Raw genomic sequence first — 20,680 nt, 5'->3', positions numbered from 1 at the left:
GGGTGGACCCCCGATTCTGGAATTTGTATAATATTCTGTGAGAGGCAGCAATGTGCCGCAAGGCATCCAGTCTGCCGGAAAGCCATTAGAAGTTCCGCTATAGAGCTTTTATTTTGAAAGCTGTGACCGGCAAATATCGATGTCATTCTAGCTGACTTGACAATTGGTGGTACTGCTCGGGCTGGACCCTCTCCCCAGTTACACTTGCTGGAATCCAATTCGGCATAATTTTGACAGTTTGCGGATTGGATGGAAACAGCAAGAAGCGAGCAGATAGAGAACCGAGCCGACCCAGGCCAATCCAGGCCGGGTCGAGATGTGAGAGACAGCAGCACCCAGACAGAGAGCAGAGTACAAGGTGAGATACAGCAGAGTAGGTTACGAAAGAGAGAATACATTTTACCGTTTCAAATTCACAGTATACAATTGTATAGGCTGTATATTATGCTTTGACACAAATAATCATCACAGTATAAATTTAAATGATTTAACTTGATATTTGTTGGTTCCTGTTGTGTACTGCTGTGTGGCAATGTTGCTATGCTGATAAACAGCCATGATAATAAAGTCATGGATTGAGATATAGATAATCAGTCCCCAACCTTAATTGCTTGTCTATGTGACAGTGACTGTCTATCATTCATGGATAATAGAGGTGTCATGATGTAACTAAAAAGGTGGCCGAGTCTGTGATCATCATAATGTAACCACTAATATAAACACAATCTATTCTCTGAAATTCATTCATATGTCGTTTTCTCCTCAAGTCAAGTGACTCAATCCTCATATATCTTATGTCAGTTTAATACAACTGACTAATTATGACGTCTGGTATGAATTTAGGTCATACTATTCCATAAAAATAAAGATGCCCATATCCTCAGTCATAACCTTGCAACGGTAAAGCAACCACCCCAAACCATTGATGATGAATCAGTGCAATCTCTCTCTCTCTCTCTGTCTCCCCCATCTCTCTCTCTCCCTCCCTCCCTCCCAGGCCAAGGCCCCCCCAGGTTGTCAGAAGTAAACCTGTTCACCCTGTTGAGCCTGTGGATGGAGCTGTTCCCTCAGGAGCAATCTGACGACGAAGATCACAGTCAGGTTGTAAACGATGTATAAACCAACAGAGACACAGACCCTCTTGGCAGATTTAGCCAGTTCATGTGGATTTAATAATATTTAAAGTTTTGGGGAGAATGTCCCATTGGACATTTTCCTTGTTAAGTTATGAGAACACAGACACCAAAATCATCTGTATCCCTGTAGATCCCTACTTTAGCTTACACACACTCCACACAGACAGTATTGGGGGACAGTGTGCCCCAAGACAGAATGGGGGCCTCAACCTTGTCTAATATTTATCCATTGGGAATGGAGTGAAGGCTTTGACCGGACAATACTAGGTGTGTCTGCAAGGGGCAGTGAGATCGGATATGTTTGTGTGACCAAGAGCAGGCAGTATTAGGGAGACGAGCCACGTCCGCAAATGGCAGTGAGGTCTGATAGGCAAAATATTGAGAAAATATGCATATTAATTCACTCACAAAGTAAAAATATGACTAACAGTAAGTATTAGTTGACCTCTAATTGTATGTGGTGGTTGCAGGTCCGTGGGATGGGTCTGGTGGTGGTTCGGGACGGCAAGGTGGCGGGACTCCACTGTTCCGGGCCTGAACTCCACGCAGGACAGGTAGCCATCATCCAACATGGAGCCAGCCTGGCCGACTGTCAGCTGTACTTCTCTAGAAGACCCTGCGCCTCCTGCCTCAAGATGATCATCAACGGTGAGGAGAAAGAGGGGTGATAGATAGATAGATAGATAGATAGATAGAAGAGAGAGAGCTGCTAAGACAGTGAGGGACTCTCGGGGGCACGGTGGCTCAGTGGTAGGGCTCTCGCCTCACAGCTAGAAGGTCCTGGGTTCGATTCCCACCTGGAACGTTGAGAGCACTGAAGGAATGCGTGCCTGTCCGCATGTCCTCGAGTGCCCACCGCCCGGGTGGGGTCATCAAAAGGGCCTTTCTGTGTGGAGTTTGCATGTTCTCCCCGTGCTCCCTGGGGGTTTCCTTCATATAGGAACCCCTCACAAAAACATGCAATATCCTGGTCGCTGAAGTGGTGCCTCCTCTGGTCGTTAGGGGCGCCTGTTCGGAGGGAGGGGAACTCGTTGGAATAGTGTGATCCTCCCACGTGCTATGTTCTACCAGTGAAGCTTCCCCTGTCAGGTGAAAAGAAGCGGCTGGCTACTCCCGATGTCTCGGAGGAAGCATGGAGCCAGTTTCGGCTCTCCCCAGATTGGCAGAGGGTGGAGCAGCAACCAGGATAAATAAATAAAAAATTAGCACTAATGGTGGATAAAAATGGGATACAAAAAAAAAAAGTTTCACAAAGAGAGTGAGGGACTCCCAAGTCATTTCAATCAGCTAATCATTCTCTCTAACCTATCTTCCTTCATGGGTATCTCCTATGCTTTCCTCTGTCATTATATACTGTAATCCTTTCTGAGACACTTTCAACTTGAATACCATTGCAATGATTTTACATTCACTTTAGCCCAGGGGCGTAGATATAGTCAATGCAGGCAGTGCGGTTGTACTGGGGCCCGTGGAGAGAGCAGGCTCTCCAAAAAGGTACTGGGCAGAGAATGGGCCGTTACAAATGACTCAAATTGCCACCCCAGAAATACGTCATTCGAGCTAAATTGGTGCCATTTACTATATATGCCCTCGAAAGGCGAAGCCATCTCTATCATGGTTTCATTTTGTAAAATATTCAGTAGCAATCTATAACAAAATGATATGCTTATTCAACATAAAAAAGTTCTCTGCTCTCAGGTGCTGATGCTTATTTTCACTTTGTGCGCCGGCGTCGACCAGGACGGTCGCTTGTTGTAGTAGCTCGCTCGTTTTTCGTGCTCTTTGTACTTATATTATTATGATCGCTCTTTTTCTGACACTTAACGTGTGTATATATTGTGTAAATAGTGTATCCGTTGGTAACCATGTGGTTCAGTGGAATTTTTATCGTATTTCTGACCGGTTTACTCCTCTTGGAATGTATCTCATGGGCGCATCAGCTGGCGCCAACACATGGGGCCATTGTGTACAGCAGACAACAGCTGTTGGAGCTCCGCTCGCCGGCTGGCGAGGCGGTCCCCGCGCCGCCGATTCCAGAGGAATTAATAAAGAAACGCAAGACGAGGAAGAAGAGGGAGAGGCAGGAGAGCGAGACAGAGGAAAAACGAAGCCAGGAGAGAACGGAGAAGATTCAAACCAAGCCTCCCCTCGCTGATTATGGGCAATGTTAGATCGATAGCAAATAAGATGGAGGAACTAACAGGACTGGCGATGACACAGAGGGAATTTCGTGAGTGCAGCATAATGTGTTTCACGGAATCCTGGCTAAATAAAGATATTCCGGACTTTAACGCATCAATTGATGGCTTCCAGACGATCCGAGCGGACCGGGATAGCACCTTGTGCGGTAAGAAGAAAGAGGTGGGCTTGCCATTCTGGTAAACAATAGATGGTGCAATCCGGCTCATATCTGCATTAAGGAACGCTCGTGCTCCCCGGATACGGAGCTTTTAGCTGTGGGGCTACGGCCATATTATTTACCAAGGGAGTTCTCGCATGTGATTGTAGTGGCGATTTACATCCCACCTTCCGCTAATCCGATATCAGCGTGTGACATTATCCACAACGCCATTGCTGGACTTCAGACTAAGCATCCGAGTGCATTGGTACTAATATCGGGGGATTTTAATCACGTGACTATGACGAAGACACTGCCCAACTTTAAACAGTACGTGAGCTGTAGCACTAGGGGAGACAGAACAATAGACTTGATGTACGCGAACGTGAAGGATGCCTACTCCTCATCACCCCTCCCCCCGCTTGGCCGCTCTGATCACAATCTGGTCTACCTCAGATCCAGATATACCCAGATGGTTAAAAAACTGCCTGTGACCTCCAGGACAGTGAGGGTATGGTCAGAGGAAGGAACGGAGGCTCTTAGAGCCTGTTTTGAGGTAACAGACTGGCAGGCACTCTGTGACCCACATGGCGAGGATATTGATGGGATCACAGAGTGCATTACTGACTACATCAACTTCTGTGTGGATTGCAACATACCCACTAAGGAAATAAAATGTTACCCTAATAACAAGCCGTGGGTAACTAAAGACATAAAGGCCATCCTGAACGCCAAGAAAAGAGCATTTAGGTCGGGGGATACAGACAGGATCAGAGCCATCCAGGGGGAGCTGAAAGTGAGCATCAGAGTGGCAAAGGAGGGCTACAGGTCGAAGCTAGAGGCGAAGCTCCAGGAGAATAATATGAGAGAGGTGTGGAGGGGTGTGAAAGCGATCACGGGCTTCAATTGTGCTGGGGGCGGGGGGGTGGAGGGGGGGTTGATGAGTATCGGGATGTGGTGGCCAACTTTGTCACATGGTGTGAGCAGAACCACCTGCAGCTCAACGTGTCAAAGACAAAGGAGCTGGTGGTGGACCTGAGGAGGGTCAAGGCTCCGGTGACCCCTGTTTCAATCCACGGGGTCAGTATCAACATAGTGGAGGATTACAAGTACATTGGAGTGTACATTGACAATAAACTAGACTGGGCTAAGAACTCTGATGCACTCTACAGGAAGGGGCAAAGCCGTCTCTACTTTCTGAGACGGCTGAGGTCCTTCAACGTCTGCCGGACCATGCTGAGGATGTTCCATGAGTCGGTAGTGGCTAGTGCCTTCCTGTATGCTATTGTGTGCTGGGGCAGCAGGCTGAAGGCAGCGGATGCCAACAGACTCAACAAACTGATCCGTAAGGCCAAGGACATTGTGGGGCTGGATCTGGGCTCTCTGACTGCGGTGTCAGAGAAGAGAACGTTGTCCAGGCTACGCTCCATCATGAACAATGACTCGCACCCACTCCACGGCGTGCTAGTCAAACACAGGAGTACGTTCAGTGAGAGACTGATTCCACCTAGATGCAATACGGAGAGGCACAGGAAATCATTCCTGCCTGTGGCCATTGGTCTATTTAATGCCTCTCTTAAAAGAGCACCTCGGAGACGCTCAGTCTCCCTGAGACTGAGCCAGCCGATAGGTTAACTGTGCCTGGCTGAGCCACGTGTAACGTATAGGGCAAGCCGACTTAATATAAGTCCAGGGTGCAATAATGATAATTGACACAGAATGCATACTTACTCTACGTATTTTGTATTTTGCTTACTTAGACATTCTACTATTTTTGCTTCTATCGCATTTACTACTGTTATTCTATGCTATGTTGTGTTCTTCTGCTTATTTTGCTTAATATTGCATTTACTACTGTTTATTTTATGCTATGTGTGTTCTGTGAGCGAGCTACTGTAACTTGTCCCAATTTCCCCCCGGGGATCATTAACTCATTGAGTGCCAATGACGTCTAAAGACGTCAATTCAAATAGTAACGTAGAGTGCCAATGACGTCTAAAGACGTCAATTGCGTTTTTTGACGGTGGGACGTGGATCAAAGCCTGATGCATCTCCTGTAAAAATATGGGAGATGTCGAATGTGTATAAGCTATTTTACGGACCCATTAGGTGGCGACAGTGCTCTCCAGATTAGAGAAAGGTGAGGAAAAAACAGAGAAGTCATGGGGAAACGGAAACCGCATCGGTATGCATGGATATGCATGAAGCATAACGTTAGCTGTGCCTGTGAACAGCAGCCAATCTGCTGCCACAATTGAGCCCCTCCGTCTCCGCTGCGATAGCCCCTCCACATGATTAGTTGCCGACACCAGCGTCTTTCTGAAAAGTTACATTATTCTCAGCTGGAAGCCTGCGACAAAAACGGTGGAACGCTGTGAAAAAGCTGGGCGTAGCGCACTTTTCAGTGCAGAGCAAACGCAGCAGAGAGCCACCAGAGACACTCCCACGGAGGAGTGTGCAGTTGAGGGGGGTGGGGCACGCAGGGCAGCATACAACACCGACCCAGACAGCAGGAGGCTCGATGGACAGATTTACAAACACAAGCTAGAATATCTGATGCCCACCAGCAGTAAATCAAGACCAGCAAGAAGGTGTAGCTCTGCGCACGCAGGGGCCAGCGCTGCTGGTTGCAGCTAAAAAATATTATTTTGCCAAACAAAATTCCTTTGTTTTCGCTGTTTTATTGAAGGAAATTATTTTTGAGGTGTCACTACATCAGAAAATATTAGCTTCAGAGTCAGTGATGTGCTTGAAATGCTTCATTTCACAAAAGGCTGATTATCTCAGCTTCTAGTTTGAAACGTCTGTTTTTGCTGAAAACAACCTATCTTCTGATAACTAAAGAACGGAAAATGATATCAATAAACCTTTTTTTGCTGATGATACAATAGAGTCTCATCGTTCTTTGGGCGTGTTCGGTGTTTACATAGTAATATCACACAATATTCTGTGGGCCTCGAGAAATCACTGAAAACGCTCTGAAAGGGCTGGCACTGGGAGCATCCGTTTTCCCAAAGTGGCTGGCACTCAATGAGTTAAAGTCTTTCTGATTCTGATTCTGATTCTGAAATACTTTGACTGTTACTGGTGTCAGAGCGCTATCCATGGTTTTGATACCTTGCTCTATGACTATGACCTCTCTATTTTCCCCCATACAATAGCCTTCAACTGTAAAATCCAACACATGATGTTGGTAAATATATATCTATATGCCAAATGGTGTGTGTGTGTGTGTGTGTGTGTGTGTGTGTGTGTGTGTGTGTTTGTCCCCATGCGCGTGTGTACTTTCTAACTACCATGTACTAGGTCCCGTCAAAATTGCTTGTACTGGGGCCTGTGGTGACTACCCTACGCCACCGCTTTCGCCCAGGCATACTCAAACTTTTTTAAATTCAAGGTCCAATTAAGAATTTCATACAAGTTCAAAGGTCTGTAACAATGCCCCTATAAAATACACTGACATAAATCAAAGTCCAGTCCATAACATAATTTAAATGCCACTTTAGTACACACATGCAATACTACAGTATAGTGGCTTGAATCGGTTGAGAAATGTTTGCCTAACTTTGCCTAACTATGGGCACTTGGACACTGACCCAGTTGTTCACTGGTCAAACTGCTGCTGTAGGAGTTTTGAAGAATGTTTATCGTAGAAAATCCAGACACGCATCGATATGTGGAACCTAACAAGCACACGAATGGCTGCCTTCTGAAGGTGGGTAACATTTGCTGCAGTAACACAATCGGCGACCCGCCTCGCTTCTAAAAAAAAGTGGCAGAAATGAAGTGGAGGGAGCAGTACTGTGTTGTTTGTTGCCAGGCAACGAAAGTAGCGCTGAGTTGTTCTCTTTAGAAGTGGCACATGATGCGCAGATTTTTTACCCGCTCGAGTTTAACAATTTTCAAGTCTTTGCACGGCCAACCACTGCAGAAAAATCCACAGTCCACTGTGGAGCGTGGAATCTGTACTCCTTCCATAGGAAAATAGTGGCATTATTATGAGCCACAGGCACGACACACACAACCACAAACACACGCACACACACACAAGCGGCTCTGTGAAAGCAAAATTCAACGATGGTTAACTTGCGCTCTGCAATGTGTCACACATGCGCTTGTAGCCTCGTGCACACGAGGAAATGCACGTTCACCCACACAACGCATCAGACTAATGTGACACAAGGTACGGTCCGGATTGATTTGTAGTTCGGTCCGGGGTCAGGACCACGCTCTGGAATTTGAGAAGCCCTGGTTCAGCCCATTTAATCATTTATCTTGGCAAGTTGCCATTTATACAGGAATCTGTTATAATAACTTATAATTGTAATTATAGTCATGCTTGCCATACTGTCAGCAGATGTGAATCCTTCCTTGCTGCCATAATAACTTTAACAACACCTGGAAAATAAACACTGGCGATGTCTTTTTCTCTTTTCCAGCCAGAGTCAGTCAGATCTCCTTCTGGCCCGGGGACCCCGAGGTCAGCATGCTACAGCCCGCCTCTACAAACCATTCACATTACCTTTCCCACCATCCAACTGACTACGTTGCCCAGGAGGCCGCGCTGGACGCCGTGGCAACAGAGAAACTGAAGTCCAACAGCCGCCCTCACATCTGTGTGCTGCTGCAGCCGCTGGCGCACGGCCTGGCGCAGTTCATAGACGAGACCTCCAGGGGGAGCGACTTCATGGAGAGAGTGACAGACGATGAACCAGAGCTGGATGTAGAGAGACTCTTCACCGGGTACTTTGTGTCTGTCTGTCTGTCTGTCTGTCTGTCTTATTCAGGGGTTTCCACTAGTGCATACAATGTCCAGTTGGGTGAAAATAGTAGCCAGCCAGGGGGTGGATAACTGACATCACAATTTGCACATCAATATAACCTACAGGCTCCGCTCGCAGTGGAGGGAGGGGGGCTACTCTGTGTGTGGGAAGCGCTGTGATCATCAGACCTTTGTGGATGACAAGCAAGTAGAGAAAACCGGCATCAGCCGTACCAATTTATTGGCAAATGCTTTGGGATTGAACCCAGCAACATTGTTCCCCCATGGTCAGAAAAAGTCAACATGGTGGAGAGGCACAACCACAGCAGCAGCCTAGCTTCACTTAACGAAAGCAAGACTGAGTTAATTTTATTTGGTAACGCCTCTTTGATCCCTCCTGTTGATGCTCTAGGCTAGGGTCCTCTTGGTTCCAACATCCACTCCTCCGTTCGTAACCTAGGAGTGATTTTTGATAGCGCTTTTAAGTTCACAAAACAGGTCAGCTCTGTCGTTAAAACCAGCTTTTTCCAGCTTCGACTCCTAGCAAAGACCAAGGCCTACTTTCCCCAGAGGGACCTGGAGAGGGTGCTCCATGCCTTCATCACAACCCAGCTAGACTATTGCAATTCACTGTATGTTGGCATCGATCAGTCGTTGCTCCGTCGCTTACAGCTGGTTCAAAATGTGGCTGCTCGACAGCACCAAATAGCGCGACCACATTACCCCAATCCTGGCCTCACTTCACTGACTCCCCGTCCGTTTCCGCATTGATTTTAAATGACTGCTGACTGTTTTTAAAGCCCTAAACGGGCTGGCACCACCGTGCCTCGCCGAGCTCCTGCGCCACCATACCCCATCCAGAGCCTTAAGGTCAGCTGACCAGCTGCTGCTGGAGGTGCCCAGGACCAGGCTTAAGACCAGAGGGGACAGAGCCTTTGTGATAGCAGCCCCTAGGCTCTGGAATAGCCTCCCCCTCCATATTAGATCAGCCCAGAGCCTCGTGGCTTTTAAATCCCTGCTCAAGACGCACCTTTTCTCCCTGGCCTTCGACCTGAGTTGAGCCTGCCTCTTGACAACCTAATTGCCGGTTATTTTATCACTGGTATTTTTTGCACTTTGTATTGCACTTTGCTTGGTAGCAGTGTATTTTGTACTTGTTGTCTCTATACTTTTATTGTTTTTATCTGTGAGCAACTTTGGTCGGCTACTTGTCGTTGTAAATGTGCACTATAAATGAAGTTGACTTGACTTGACTTGACTTATAACGGAGCTACTTCATAAAAACAAACAGGTTGAATACACTTGGGTTGAAAATAGGAAAGAATTTATAGTTTCTTCGTTATCAAAAATCTGTGAAGCACTTTGGTCGGCTACTTGTCGTTGTAAATGTGCTCTATAAATGAAGTTGACTTGACTTGACTTGACTTATAACGGAGCTACTTCATAAAAACAAACAGGTTGAATACACTTGGGTTGAAAATAGGAAAGAATGTATAGTTTCTTCATTATCAAAAATCTGTGAAGCACTTTGGTCGGCTACTTGTCGTTGTAAATGTGCTCTATAAATGAAGTTGACTTGACTTGACTTGACTTGACTTATAATGGAGCTACTTCATGAAAACAAACAGGTTTAATACACTTGGGTTGAAAATAGGAAAGAATGTATAGTTTCTTCATTATCAAAAATGTCACAACACAACCTGTTAGCTCCGCGGCTCAGAATAAAACTCTCTGTGCTTGTCGTTTGAATGTGTGTTTGTTTAAAGTTGCTCGGTGTCCTGGTTGAGTGGAGTTTGCCATGTTTATATATTTTATTTACAGTATTGTGTTAATACATAGATAGACAGTGTGAGCCAAGGGGGGGGAGGTCATAAAAATCATGGAAATTAAACAATGACAACAACAAAAACAAGACAAATCAAGACAAAACAGGAAGCTACCAGACATGTACCGGTATATGCTTTTTTAGGTATGCGATATCTTTCAAAAGGTCACCCATCGCCCCTAACCTCGTCAAGGTAGGCCAGAAACGGGTCCCAAAAAACTATAAATCTCCCGAGTGAGTTGGTCCTCAGGAACCTGAGTCTCTCCATCCGTATAACAGAGGTCATGTCCGCCAGCCACAGCTGAAAAGAGGGTGGGGAGGGGGACTTCCACTCCTGCAGTATGAATTTCTTAGCAACGATTGTCCCCTGTGTCAGAGACTGCTGCACAGCCGCAGGGAAGTCCAAAGAGGACTCCGAGCAGCCGAAGATGGCGAGTTCTGCTTCCGGCCGAAGGGTTATTTTGTAGGAGTTTGCCATGTTTAAGCAACGTGATTGGCCCGAAGGTCCAAACATCGGCCACCCGGGAAACTAGAGACCATCTCACAAAGCGACACCTTACTGCATGACCCGAATTTGGCGTGTGATGCCCTCGGCTGCGCTGTGGGAAAAGAGGAGAAATGTGAACACAGCACGGATGTGGCGATCATGTTTCCGGGTTGTCCTTCCGTCCCATTCTTGTGAATGCCATATCTCAGGAACGCCTTGAGGAATTTATTCAAATTTGGCACAAACATCCACTCGGACTCAAGGAACTGATTAGATTTTGGTGGTCAAAGGTTAAGGTCACTGTGACCTCACAAAAAAAATGTTTGGCCACAACTCAAGAACTCATATGCTAATTATGACAACATTTCACACATTATGTCTAATAGGATAAAAGAATGAAGTGATGACATTTTATATCCAAAAGTTCAAAGGTCAACTTCACTGTGACATCATATATTTCCAAAAGTTCAAAGGTCAACTTCACTGTGACACATCTCACTACTAGAATAAGGCAAGGGTTTTGCGGTGCACAACATGAAGCATGCAAGCTACTGGCGAGCATGCTAGAAATGAGCGTGCAATATTTCTAGTATATTTTATGAGTCTGGACAAACATGGATATAAACTGCAACTTGACTTGTGGGCGGAGGCATAGGCTACAACCGTGAGGTGGTTATTTCTAGTTTGTATATGTTTTATAAACACTTCCTGTTCTCCAGACAGCGGAGGAGACGCCTAGAAGAGTTCTCCAAAGAGTTCTTGATTGAGAAGGCACAGCAGCACCAAGAGGTTTTGACCCAGATGGGCCTGGAGAACTTCTGCATGGAGCCCTACTTCTCCAGCCTGAGACACAACATGAGGGACCTGGTCCGGCTTCTGGCTACAGTGGCTGCTGGGGTGCCGCAACTCCACCATGGCTTCTACAGGTAAGAGATGCACTCCGAGTCTGCTTTTGCCATCACAGTTCTTATGTTGTTATTTTTTTTTACCTTTACTACAATCTGCGACAGCGTGTGGCTGGTATTGTTTTCACCTTGTGAGTTAGTGTCATCAAGGCAAAATGTGGTAATACAGACACCTATTGTAGCACGTACTGTATGCTTAGCCCATATGGTTTGTTGAGGCCAATACCGATATTCTTTTCCACCTAATGATACCAATAGCAAAATGCATTTTTGTTAGTACAAAATAGGTTTAAGCTTCTCAGACATACCTATGTTAAGACGATTAAGTTCTTTTAAACAAAATATAATTGTATTATATTGTTTTATTCTGTTTTTGACAGTTGACAGTCCTAGAAAGTATGGTCATCCCTAATTTGAATCCATGCCTCTAGATCCAGAGACCAGAGCCTGGTGCTTTAGGCTTAGATGATCACCATCCTGACATTGACTGTGTGCAGGCAAAAACTGCCTGACTCATTTTTGTACCTACTATCCACCTTTGTTGTTGGGTGTTGATCTTGTCACATCTGGCTCCCAGGGAGCAGTCTTTGTTGTTGGGTGTTGATCTTGTCACGTCTGGCTCCCAGGGAACAGTCTTTGTTGTTGGGTGTTGATCTTGTCACGTCTGGCTCCCAGGGAACAGTCTTCGACCGGTGACCCATCCCAGCTGTCACTGACCAAGACTTCAACGCCTCCACATGACGAGGGAGTGTCCCAAGAAGTGGCTCGCCACTGCATCATCCAAGCCAGGCTGCTGGCCTACAGAACAGGTCTGCTTGTTTCCTCTGTTTGTCGCTGACTACATTAGCATGGACAGAATACCAGACCGTATCCCGGTCATGTTTCACATTTATTTATTTATTTGGTATATTTGACAGGGACAATGCATATTAATGAGCATTGCTGTAAATATGCCAGAACTAGCCAAAAGGCTAGTTTACATCTGTATTCCCTGGCATAAGCTGTTGTCACGCATCTTCTTATCCCAATCACAAATGCCCCTGTGTTTTTAACCTTTTATTCAGGGACACTTGACTGAGCATGCAGGCCCTTTTTAAGAAGCACACTGCTGTACATTCACACCTCTAGGCTCTAGGCTCAAAATTATTTCCCCCATTTTCTCCCCAATTGTACTTGGCCAATTCCCCCTGCTGCTGCTGCTGCTGCTGCTGCTGTCCTGGCCGTTGCTCAACCCCCTCTGCTGATCTGGGATGAGCCACAGAATCAATAGAATAGGAAAAATACATCACAGGGGCTGGGGAGTGGGTGGCTCACCTGGTAGAGAGCATACCACAAAGGAAACCCAATGTACACCAGATGCGGTACGGCTCTGTGCGGATCCGGTAAAACTGCCGGAACAGACTCTCGACTTTGTTAATAGATGGGCAATACATGCGGGTTCTTCCCCCCAGATTGCAAATGATGAGACTCAAACTACTCCATCAGCATTCCAGTGTTGATATTTCATAGTAGTGATGGGCAGACTTGAAACAGCGTTTTGTTTTGAAAGCTTCAACACTTTTACAACAATGTTGTGTTGAAACAATGCTTTGAGGTGTGTAGCAAAGTGAACAAGTCATGTGATTTCAGCAAACGAAGCTGCATTACATCGAATTGTTTTGAAACGTGTCGAAGTTTTGGTAATTGGCCGCTAGGGGCTCGAGCCTGAAGTGAACCTGTGTCCAATTTATGGCAACTACTGATCTCGAATCAGTTGTTTCGACTTTGACTCATATTAACTGACTGACTCAAACAAGTTTTGTCTGATCTGCAGTCAGTTCCTGCACATCACGATGTGCCTTCCCGTTAATATTTATACAGTAATAAAAAACTATAACATTGCTAAATGTTGTTGTTTTTTTGAAGGAGAGAGACAAGAGTCATTCTGACTGATTGATATTCAGAGAGATTTAGTTCATTTGAAGCGGGCAAGAAATGTAAACAACTACAAACAATTTTTTGAATAAAAATAATTCTTAATAGCTTTACTTTTATACACAAATGTTTATTTCATACACAAATGAAGGCATAAGGATAACATACCTTCTTATATATGTCTATACAGTCTACAAATAAATATAGTATATTATGCTATAACTGTCATACATACTTTACACAAATGATATAATGAAAATGATTAAAATACAACCATATGGAGGCCTCCATATTCTACATAACTTTAGGTCTGGTTATTTCAGGATATCTTAGGCCATGTTCACATTACAGGCAAATCCGATTTGCTGATAAAGTCATTAATCATCATTATCTTGATTGGTTTCCCAAATCTGATTTGGGAGTGTGTCCGCGCACTGCCACAAATCTGATTTTCAAGTCGGATCTGTGTGTCCAGACCTAAACAGCCTATCTGCATGGGTTGCTATGATAACGACGTGGGCGTCCGTTGGTGACGTGCTTTTCCTGCGCAGAAGCATTTGATGACGAGTTGCGAGTGACGTTCAAATCAGATTTGGTGGATCTGCGCATCCGCACTGAAGACACATCAGTCAAAAGCACATTTGAAGCAGATTGGAAACTACCTCCATATGTGGTTTGGGACAAGTGACACAAATCAGACTTGGAGCATCCAGACTCATAAAACCAATCTGGATAAAGTCATTAATAGGTCACTAAAGTTCACAAATCAGATTTGGCCTCCTAGTCTGAACATGGCCTTGGACTGAAAATATATTAAAGTAACGTCCTAATAATTTAATCATTATAGGTGTTGTTTTGGGTCATCCCATTGCACGTACACGCACTTGACCGACAGATGTCACCAGTGTGCAGTGTTTCGAGCATTTTGAAACAGTGAATCATTTTCCGAAGCATTTTCAAAGCTTCGTTTCTCCCATCACTAGTTCCAAAACCATAAAGTCGAGAAGCATAGATGACATTGCCAAAGATTCTTCAACAAAAGCATCTAAACGCAATTAAAATACAGGTTAAAGTAATGCAAAAGAGGGAAATTAATAGAATACATAAGATCAAAATGCGCATTCAACCACTAGGGGTCTGATCAGGAACACAAAGCAAGAAACAATCTCCCTTTAGAAATGAATGAGAGTGGTGTGTTCAAAAACGACTTGTTTTTTCAGTGTGGAGCTGCATTCCTGTTTAAGACCGTATCCTACTGGCAGAAAGGTCAAAAACTTTAAAATAAAAGAACATTCCTTTCAAATTGTCCATTTGTCACCAGGTCCTAACATGTAATCTGCTATTTTTTTTTATTCCAGAGGACCCTAAGGTGGGCGTGGGCGCTGTTATCTGGGCAGAGGGGCAGTCGGTGAGCTCAACTCTCTTCTCTTTGCTTTGATATGTCTACATAACAGTATACCATTATATTATTATTATAATTCCCTGCTCATATCTCTGCTGAGGTGTTTCTATAGGAAGTGAGGTGGTGGGTAATGGGAGACTGTTTACAGCTGAAAATCACTCCACAGCAAATGAATACATGTGTGTTAGCGTGGAGCCTACTAGCACTCAACATATTGTATGCTAAAGTGTTAGCATGATGTACACTCTACCACAATCTACCAGGGGCACATGGATGATTGATGAGCAACAGGAAAATGTTCCAAAAGACTGTATCATTGACTCTGTTGATGTAGTTGTCTGCTCTGCTGTGTTTTCCCAGGCCGGCTGTGATGGTACAGGGCGCCTCTACCTGGTGGGTTGTGGGTACAATGCCTACCCAGCAGGCTCACAGTATGGCGAGTACCCGCAGATGGACACCAAACAGCAGGACCGACAGAGACGCAAATACAGATACATTGTCCATGCAGAGCAGAACGCGCTCACCTTCAGGTCAGAACATTGTCCATGCAGAGCAGAACGCGCTCACCTTCAGGTCAGAACATTGTCCATGCAGAGCAGAACGCGCTCACCTTCAGGTCAGAACATTGTCCATGCAGAGCAGAACGCGCTCACCTTCAGGTCAGAACATTGTCCATGCAGAGTCAATAAAAAATTGATCACAAAAAAAAAAGAACATTGTCCATGCAGAGCAGAACGTGCTCACATTCAGGTCAGAACATTGTCCATGCAGAGCAGAACGTGCTCACATTCAGGTCAGAACATTGTCCATGCAGAGCAGAACGTGCTCACATTCAGGTCAGAACATTGTCCATGCAGAGCAGAACGTGCTCACCTTCAGGTCAGAACATTGTCCATGCAGAGCAGAACGTGCTCACATTCAGGTCAGAACATTGTCCATGCAGAGCAGAACGTGCTCACATTCAGGTCAGAACATTGTCCATGCAGAGCAGAACGCGCTCACCTTCAGGTCAGAACATTGTCCATGCAGAGCAGAACGTGCTCACCTTCAGGTCAGAACATTGTCCATGCAGAGCAGAACGTGCTCACATTGAGGTCAGAACATTGTCCATGCAGAGCAGAACATGCTCACATTCAGGTCAGAACATTGTCCATGCAGAGCAGAACGCGCTCACCTTCAGGTCAGAACATTGTCCATGCAGAGCAGAACGTGCTCACCTTCAGGTCAGAACATTGTCCATGCAGAGCAGAACGTGCTCACATTCAGGTCAGAACATTGTCCATGCAGAGCAGAACGCGCTCACCTTCAGGTCAGAACATTGTCCATGCAGAGCAGAACGTGCTCACCTTCAGGTCAGAACATTGTCCATGCAGAGCAGAACGTGCTCACATTCAGGTCAGAACATTGTCCATGCAGAGCAGAACGCGCTCACCTTCAGGTCAGAACATTGTCCATGCAGAGCAGAACGTGCTCACCTTCAGGTCAGAACATTGTCCATGCAGAGCAGAACGTGCTCACATTCAGGTCAGAACATTGTCCATGCAGAGCAGAACGTGCTCACATTCAGGTCAGAACATTGTCCATGCAGAGCAGAACGCGCTCACCTTCAGGTCAGAACATTGTCCATGCAGAGCAGGATGTGCTCACCTTCAGGTCAGAACATTGTCCATGCAGAGTAGAACGCGCTCACATTCAGGTCAGAACATTGTCCATGCAGAGTAGAACGCGCTCACATTCAGGTCAGAACATTGTCCATGCAGAGCAGAACGCGCTCACCTTCAGGTCAGAACATTGTCCATGCAGAGCAGAACGTGCTCACCTTCAGGTCAGAACATTGTCCATGCAGAGTAGAACGTGCTCACCTTCAGGTCAGAACATTGTCCATGCAGAGCAGGATGTGCTCACCTTCAGGTCAGAACATTGTCCATGCAGAGCAGAACGTGCTCACCTTCAGGTCAGAACATTGTCCATGCAGAGTAGAACGCGCTCACATTCAGGTCAGAACATTGTCCATGCAGAGCAGAACGCGCTCACATTCAGGTCAGAACATTGTCCATGCAAAGAGAGGATATATTTTAACACAATAAATGCATTAATCTCTCAATTGGGTATTTATTATGAGAGATTATAGAGTTTGGAATCTAGTGGTCAAAATGACCACTTACAGTCTTTCTAGTAGTTCTGGAATTCTGGCACTTCTTTCAACTTGTTAAAAAGCACATACAGTATGCCACTTCTTTAAACTTGTTAAAATGCACATTTTGGTCTTATATCTTAACACAATGAATTTTTTATTTTTTATTTTTATTTTGCCTTTATTTATACAGGGAAGGCTCTTGAGAGCAAGCTCTCATTTTCAAGAGTGCCCTGTTACAAGGAACATATACAAGGGTTTACAGACAGACAAGATAAGAGCAATAAGAATTGAATGCATTAATCTCTCAATTGGGTATTGATCATGAGAGATATAGAGTTTGGAATCTAGTGGTCAAAATGACCACTTACCGTCTTTCTAGTAGTTCTGTTATTCTGGTCCGTCTAGTGTTCAAAGAGTGTTTCACAGAGTTCTTCCTGATGCTTTCAGGAGTCGGGACATCAGAGCGGACGAGTCCACCATGCTGTTTGTAACTAAATGTCCCTGTGATGAGTGCATCCCTCTGATCAGAGGATCTGGCATCACGCACATCTACACCACCGACCAGGACAGCGGCAAGGACAAGGGAGACATCTCCTACCTGAGGTTCAGCAGCCTGAAGGGAGTCTGCAAGTTCATAGTGAGTACATGGATGGAGGGATGGGTGAATAAATAGACAGAAAAACAGCTAGAAAGACCACCTTTACTACAAACTACTGTACTTTACTGTATCAGGCACTTGTATAGAAGATATTTCAGTCTATTTTGTTGCAGCTCCTACTGGCTGCCAATAGAGGTCGCTAATGTCATAGATTAGTTTGTTGGGATCCTCATTAGCTATCACCAAGGTATCAGCTAGTCTTAATATAAACAAAATAAGATGAAAGAGGCACATAGTGAGAACTAGTGAAAATTAAAGCAAAAACATAAACATAACCAAAATATACAAGAAATCAGTTTATCAGTTCTTGAGTGTACTGTATAATCATCTGGTCAGTTTAATAGTAAAAACACCCATATTCCTTACTTAAATAACATGATAGAAGAGATCACTGCCCATTTAACCACTCCCAGTGCAAGGGCAAGGGCAAGTGCAAAATCTTTGCTAGTTTCTACCACTCAAAATCATCCTTTTTTTCTTTTAATTACCACTGGGTCAGTACATAAAAGGACATGTTTCATTGACCCAGTGGTAATTAAAAGAAAAAAGGGACATTTTGAGTGGTAGAAAGTCAAACTATCAAAAGATTTTGCACTTGCACTTGCCCTTGCACTAAGATATAGCCCCCTGTTTGTTTGTTTTTGTTTTTTTAATGACAGAGCAGCAGTATTCTTGAAGTTAGTACCTGTGATCACATGGTCACTAGTTAAATTGCCTTGACCTGTTGGGAAAATCTGGCTGGGGAGAGTGAATGAGAGGCATTTCCTTTGCCTAAACTACTACTGTTGGGCTGCCCTTTTACCAAAGCAGGCAATCCCCAAACTGCTTCTTTACCATAGCACTTCTCTATTATAGACAGAAGTCTATAATTGGGAAGTGGTTATGTTCTCTCTCTCTCTCTCTCTCTCTCTCTCTCTCTCTCTCTCTCTCTCTCATCAAGGACCCCTAAATTGACACAAATTAGACCACGGACCCCAAGATTGAAAAGATTGTCTCCCAGGGTCCCCCAAGATTTTTGCTTTTAGATGCTTTATTACAGAAAGTGTATAAAAACCATGACCAAATAGTCATACATTCTCTCTTTGTGTTACTTATGGATGGAATTATAGTGAGTGGGGAAAAAGTCCTGGTCGCCGGACCCCACTTTGAGAACCACTGGTATACTGTAGGATACAGCAATATTTGTTCCAGTCCATATATAGTCTGTTTTTGCTTTTGTTGTTTCCTCTGGATAAAAGTGTCATTGAAATGCCTTAAACGTACTGTACATGACTGCAAATGCACTGCCTGCCTACTCAGTCAACATGTCTATGTATTGAGTATTTGATGAATAGATTAAATGGCTACATACAAACGTACTGTACATAGCCTACTTTGTTTCATAATGAAATCCCCTTTCATTCATTCATTCAACATGGAGAGCTACAGGAGAAGACAATGGGCCATATCCTATGCCCAGTGCAAGTGCAAGTGCAAGTGCAAGCATTATCTTTGATAGTTTCTTGCACTCAACACGTCCTTTGATGTACTGACCCAGTGCTAATTAAAAGAAAAAAGGGAGATTTTTTGAGTGCTAGAAATGATCAAAGATAACGCTTGCCCTTGCCCTTGGTGTAAGATATGGCCCAACTGCCTTGTAACTTTTGAAAACTAAACTGCTGTGCTGCAGATTGGTGCAGTTGAAGAAGGCAGATAACATGGTTGTAAGTTTCACTGGCATGTAGAATCTAACATTGTTTTTCTGTCTTCACAGTGGCAGAAGTCAGTCGGCTCTGTGGCGGCGTCGTCATCATCGTCTTCTTCTTACCTTGCCAGTGAGTTCTCTATCTTGTCATAATTGTACCATTGTCAACAATGCATTGCAATAGTAAAGTTACATATGGTTATATTGTTATTTGACATTTTTGAAAATTGGCTTTTGCAGGTGCAACATTTTTGCAGAACACAGACAAAAAAACAACATTTTGATGACCCACACCTGGGCACACCAGACACACTAGAAGCTGCTCCACTTTTTCCAATTATTAAACAATATTTAGATGTTGCATATTCCAAGAAGATCAATCAGATCCATCTCTGCAATCAGAGAGATTTGGGCACTTTATTTACCTTTAACTAGGGATCTGATCAGGAACACTTAACTAAGGAGGGGGGGGGGGTCAATCACCCTTTACATATGAATGAGTTGTATGTTTAAAAACAGGAATGAATGTTCTGAACTCTTAAAAAGCAACCTGACCACTGGCCTCTCTGTTTGTTCCCAGATGGTTGTGTTGGGAAGCATGGCAGGCAGGCTGAGCAGGAGAGGCAAAGCAATAAGAGGCAGTGCACCAACAAACTCCAGGACCCGCCCCCTGTCTGCTGAGTGAGGCAGTGCACCAACAAACTCCAGGACCTGCGCCCTGTCTGCTGAGTGAGGCAGTGCACCAACAGACCCCAGGACCTGCTGAACATCAACCATGAACGGTTATATGAAAAAACAGTCACATGTTTAACTCTTTGTGCCACAGATCTGATATATTTTATGGCTGCCTAATATAGCCATGACAGGGGGAAATCTAGATACTGATGGTTTTCCTAGATTGCAATGAGAATATTTAATCTGGGTCACAAATAGTTAAACAATTTGTTATTTTATGCCTTAGATGTGGGTTTGGGCTCCGTTTGGCAAAAGTCTATTTTACAGTTGAAGGAATACACCATTGTTTTTGTGAGCTTCTCCCATTGATCAACTTAGCTGCTAAAGTGATGGGAACACAACACCAAAATCATCCACTTGTGCCTGGTAGATCATTGGGTCTGGTGCGACACGCTAACACTTTAGCATTCATACACTAGGCTGTGATATAATGACAAGCTAACACTTTAGCATACACTATATAATGACAATCAGTCATTGACAATGTTAGTATGTGACTAGTATGAGCTCAAAAGTGAGAAAATGTGCACATGGCGAGTGATCTGAACTCATATGTGGCTATACATCTGGCAGTTTTGTGTAGGACAGGGGTTTTCAAAGTCTGAGACTGTGGGCCTCCCCTCACAGAAAGCTTGGGAAAAGTTCTTAAAATAAACTTACATCACCTATATTGAGTTTTAAAATGTATGAATCCACA

At 44.5% G+C, this 20,680-nt stretch overlaps 1 protein-coding gene across 1 annotated transcript; it reads left to right on the top strand.

Moving 5' to 3' along the window:
- Window positions 1-246: 246 nt before the first annotated feature.
- On the top strand, window positions 247-20,150 carry cdadc1 (cytidine and dCMP deaminase domain containing 1). The gene is made up of 11 exons (XM_083633719.1): window positions 247-358; window positions 998-1,101; window positions 1,607-1,784; window positions 7,914-8,217; window positions 11,268-11,474; window positions 12,129-12,262; window positions 14,726-14,775; window positions 15,130-15,299; window positions 17,354-17,543; window positions 19,318-19,378; window positions 19,829-20,150. Exons 1-11 carry the CDS (start codon window positions 250-252, stop codon window positions 19,927-19,929), a joined length of 1,608 nt encoding a protein of 535 aa, XP_083489845.1. The 5' UTR covers window positions 247-249; the 3' UTR covers window positions 19,930-20,150.
- The last annotated feature ends 530 nt before the right edge of the window (window positions 20,151-20,680 follow it).

Source organism: Poromitra crassiceps, assembly GCF_964638095.1.
Source record: "Poromitra crassiceps genome assembly, chromosome: 3".
In the NCBI taxonomy this organism is placed as follows: domain Eukaryota; kingdom Metazoa; phylum Chordata; class Actinopteri; order Beryciformes; family Melamphaidae; genus Poromitra; species Poromitra crassiceps.
Note: the sequence above shows the minus strand (reverse complement) of the source record. Positions and strands in the feature narration are given on the sequence as shown.

What these genes read in the sequence shown, in the direction of transcription:
- cdadc1 (XM_083633719.1), top strand. Translation starts at nt 250, where the DNA reads ATGGAAACAGCAAGAAGCGAGCAGATAGAGAACCGAGCCGACCCAGGC. An exon ending in ACGACGAAGATCACAGTCAG is followed by an intron (nt 1,102 to 1,606) that starts GTTGTAAACGAT and finishes TGGTGGTTGCAG; the next exon opens with GTCCGTGGGATGGGTCTGGT. An exon ending in TCTGGGCAGAGGGGCAGTCG is followed by an intron (nt 14,776 to 15,129) that starts GTGAGCTCAACT and finishes GTGTTTTCCCAG; the next exon opens with GCCGGCTGTGATGGTACAGG.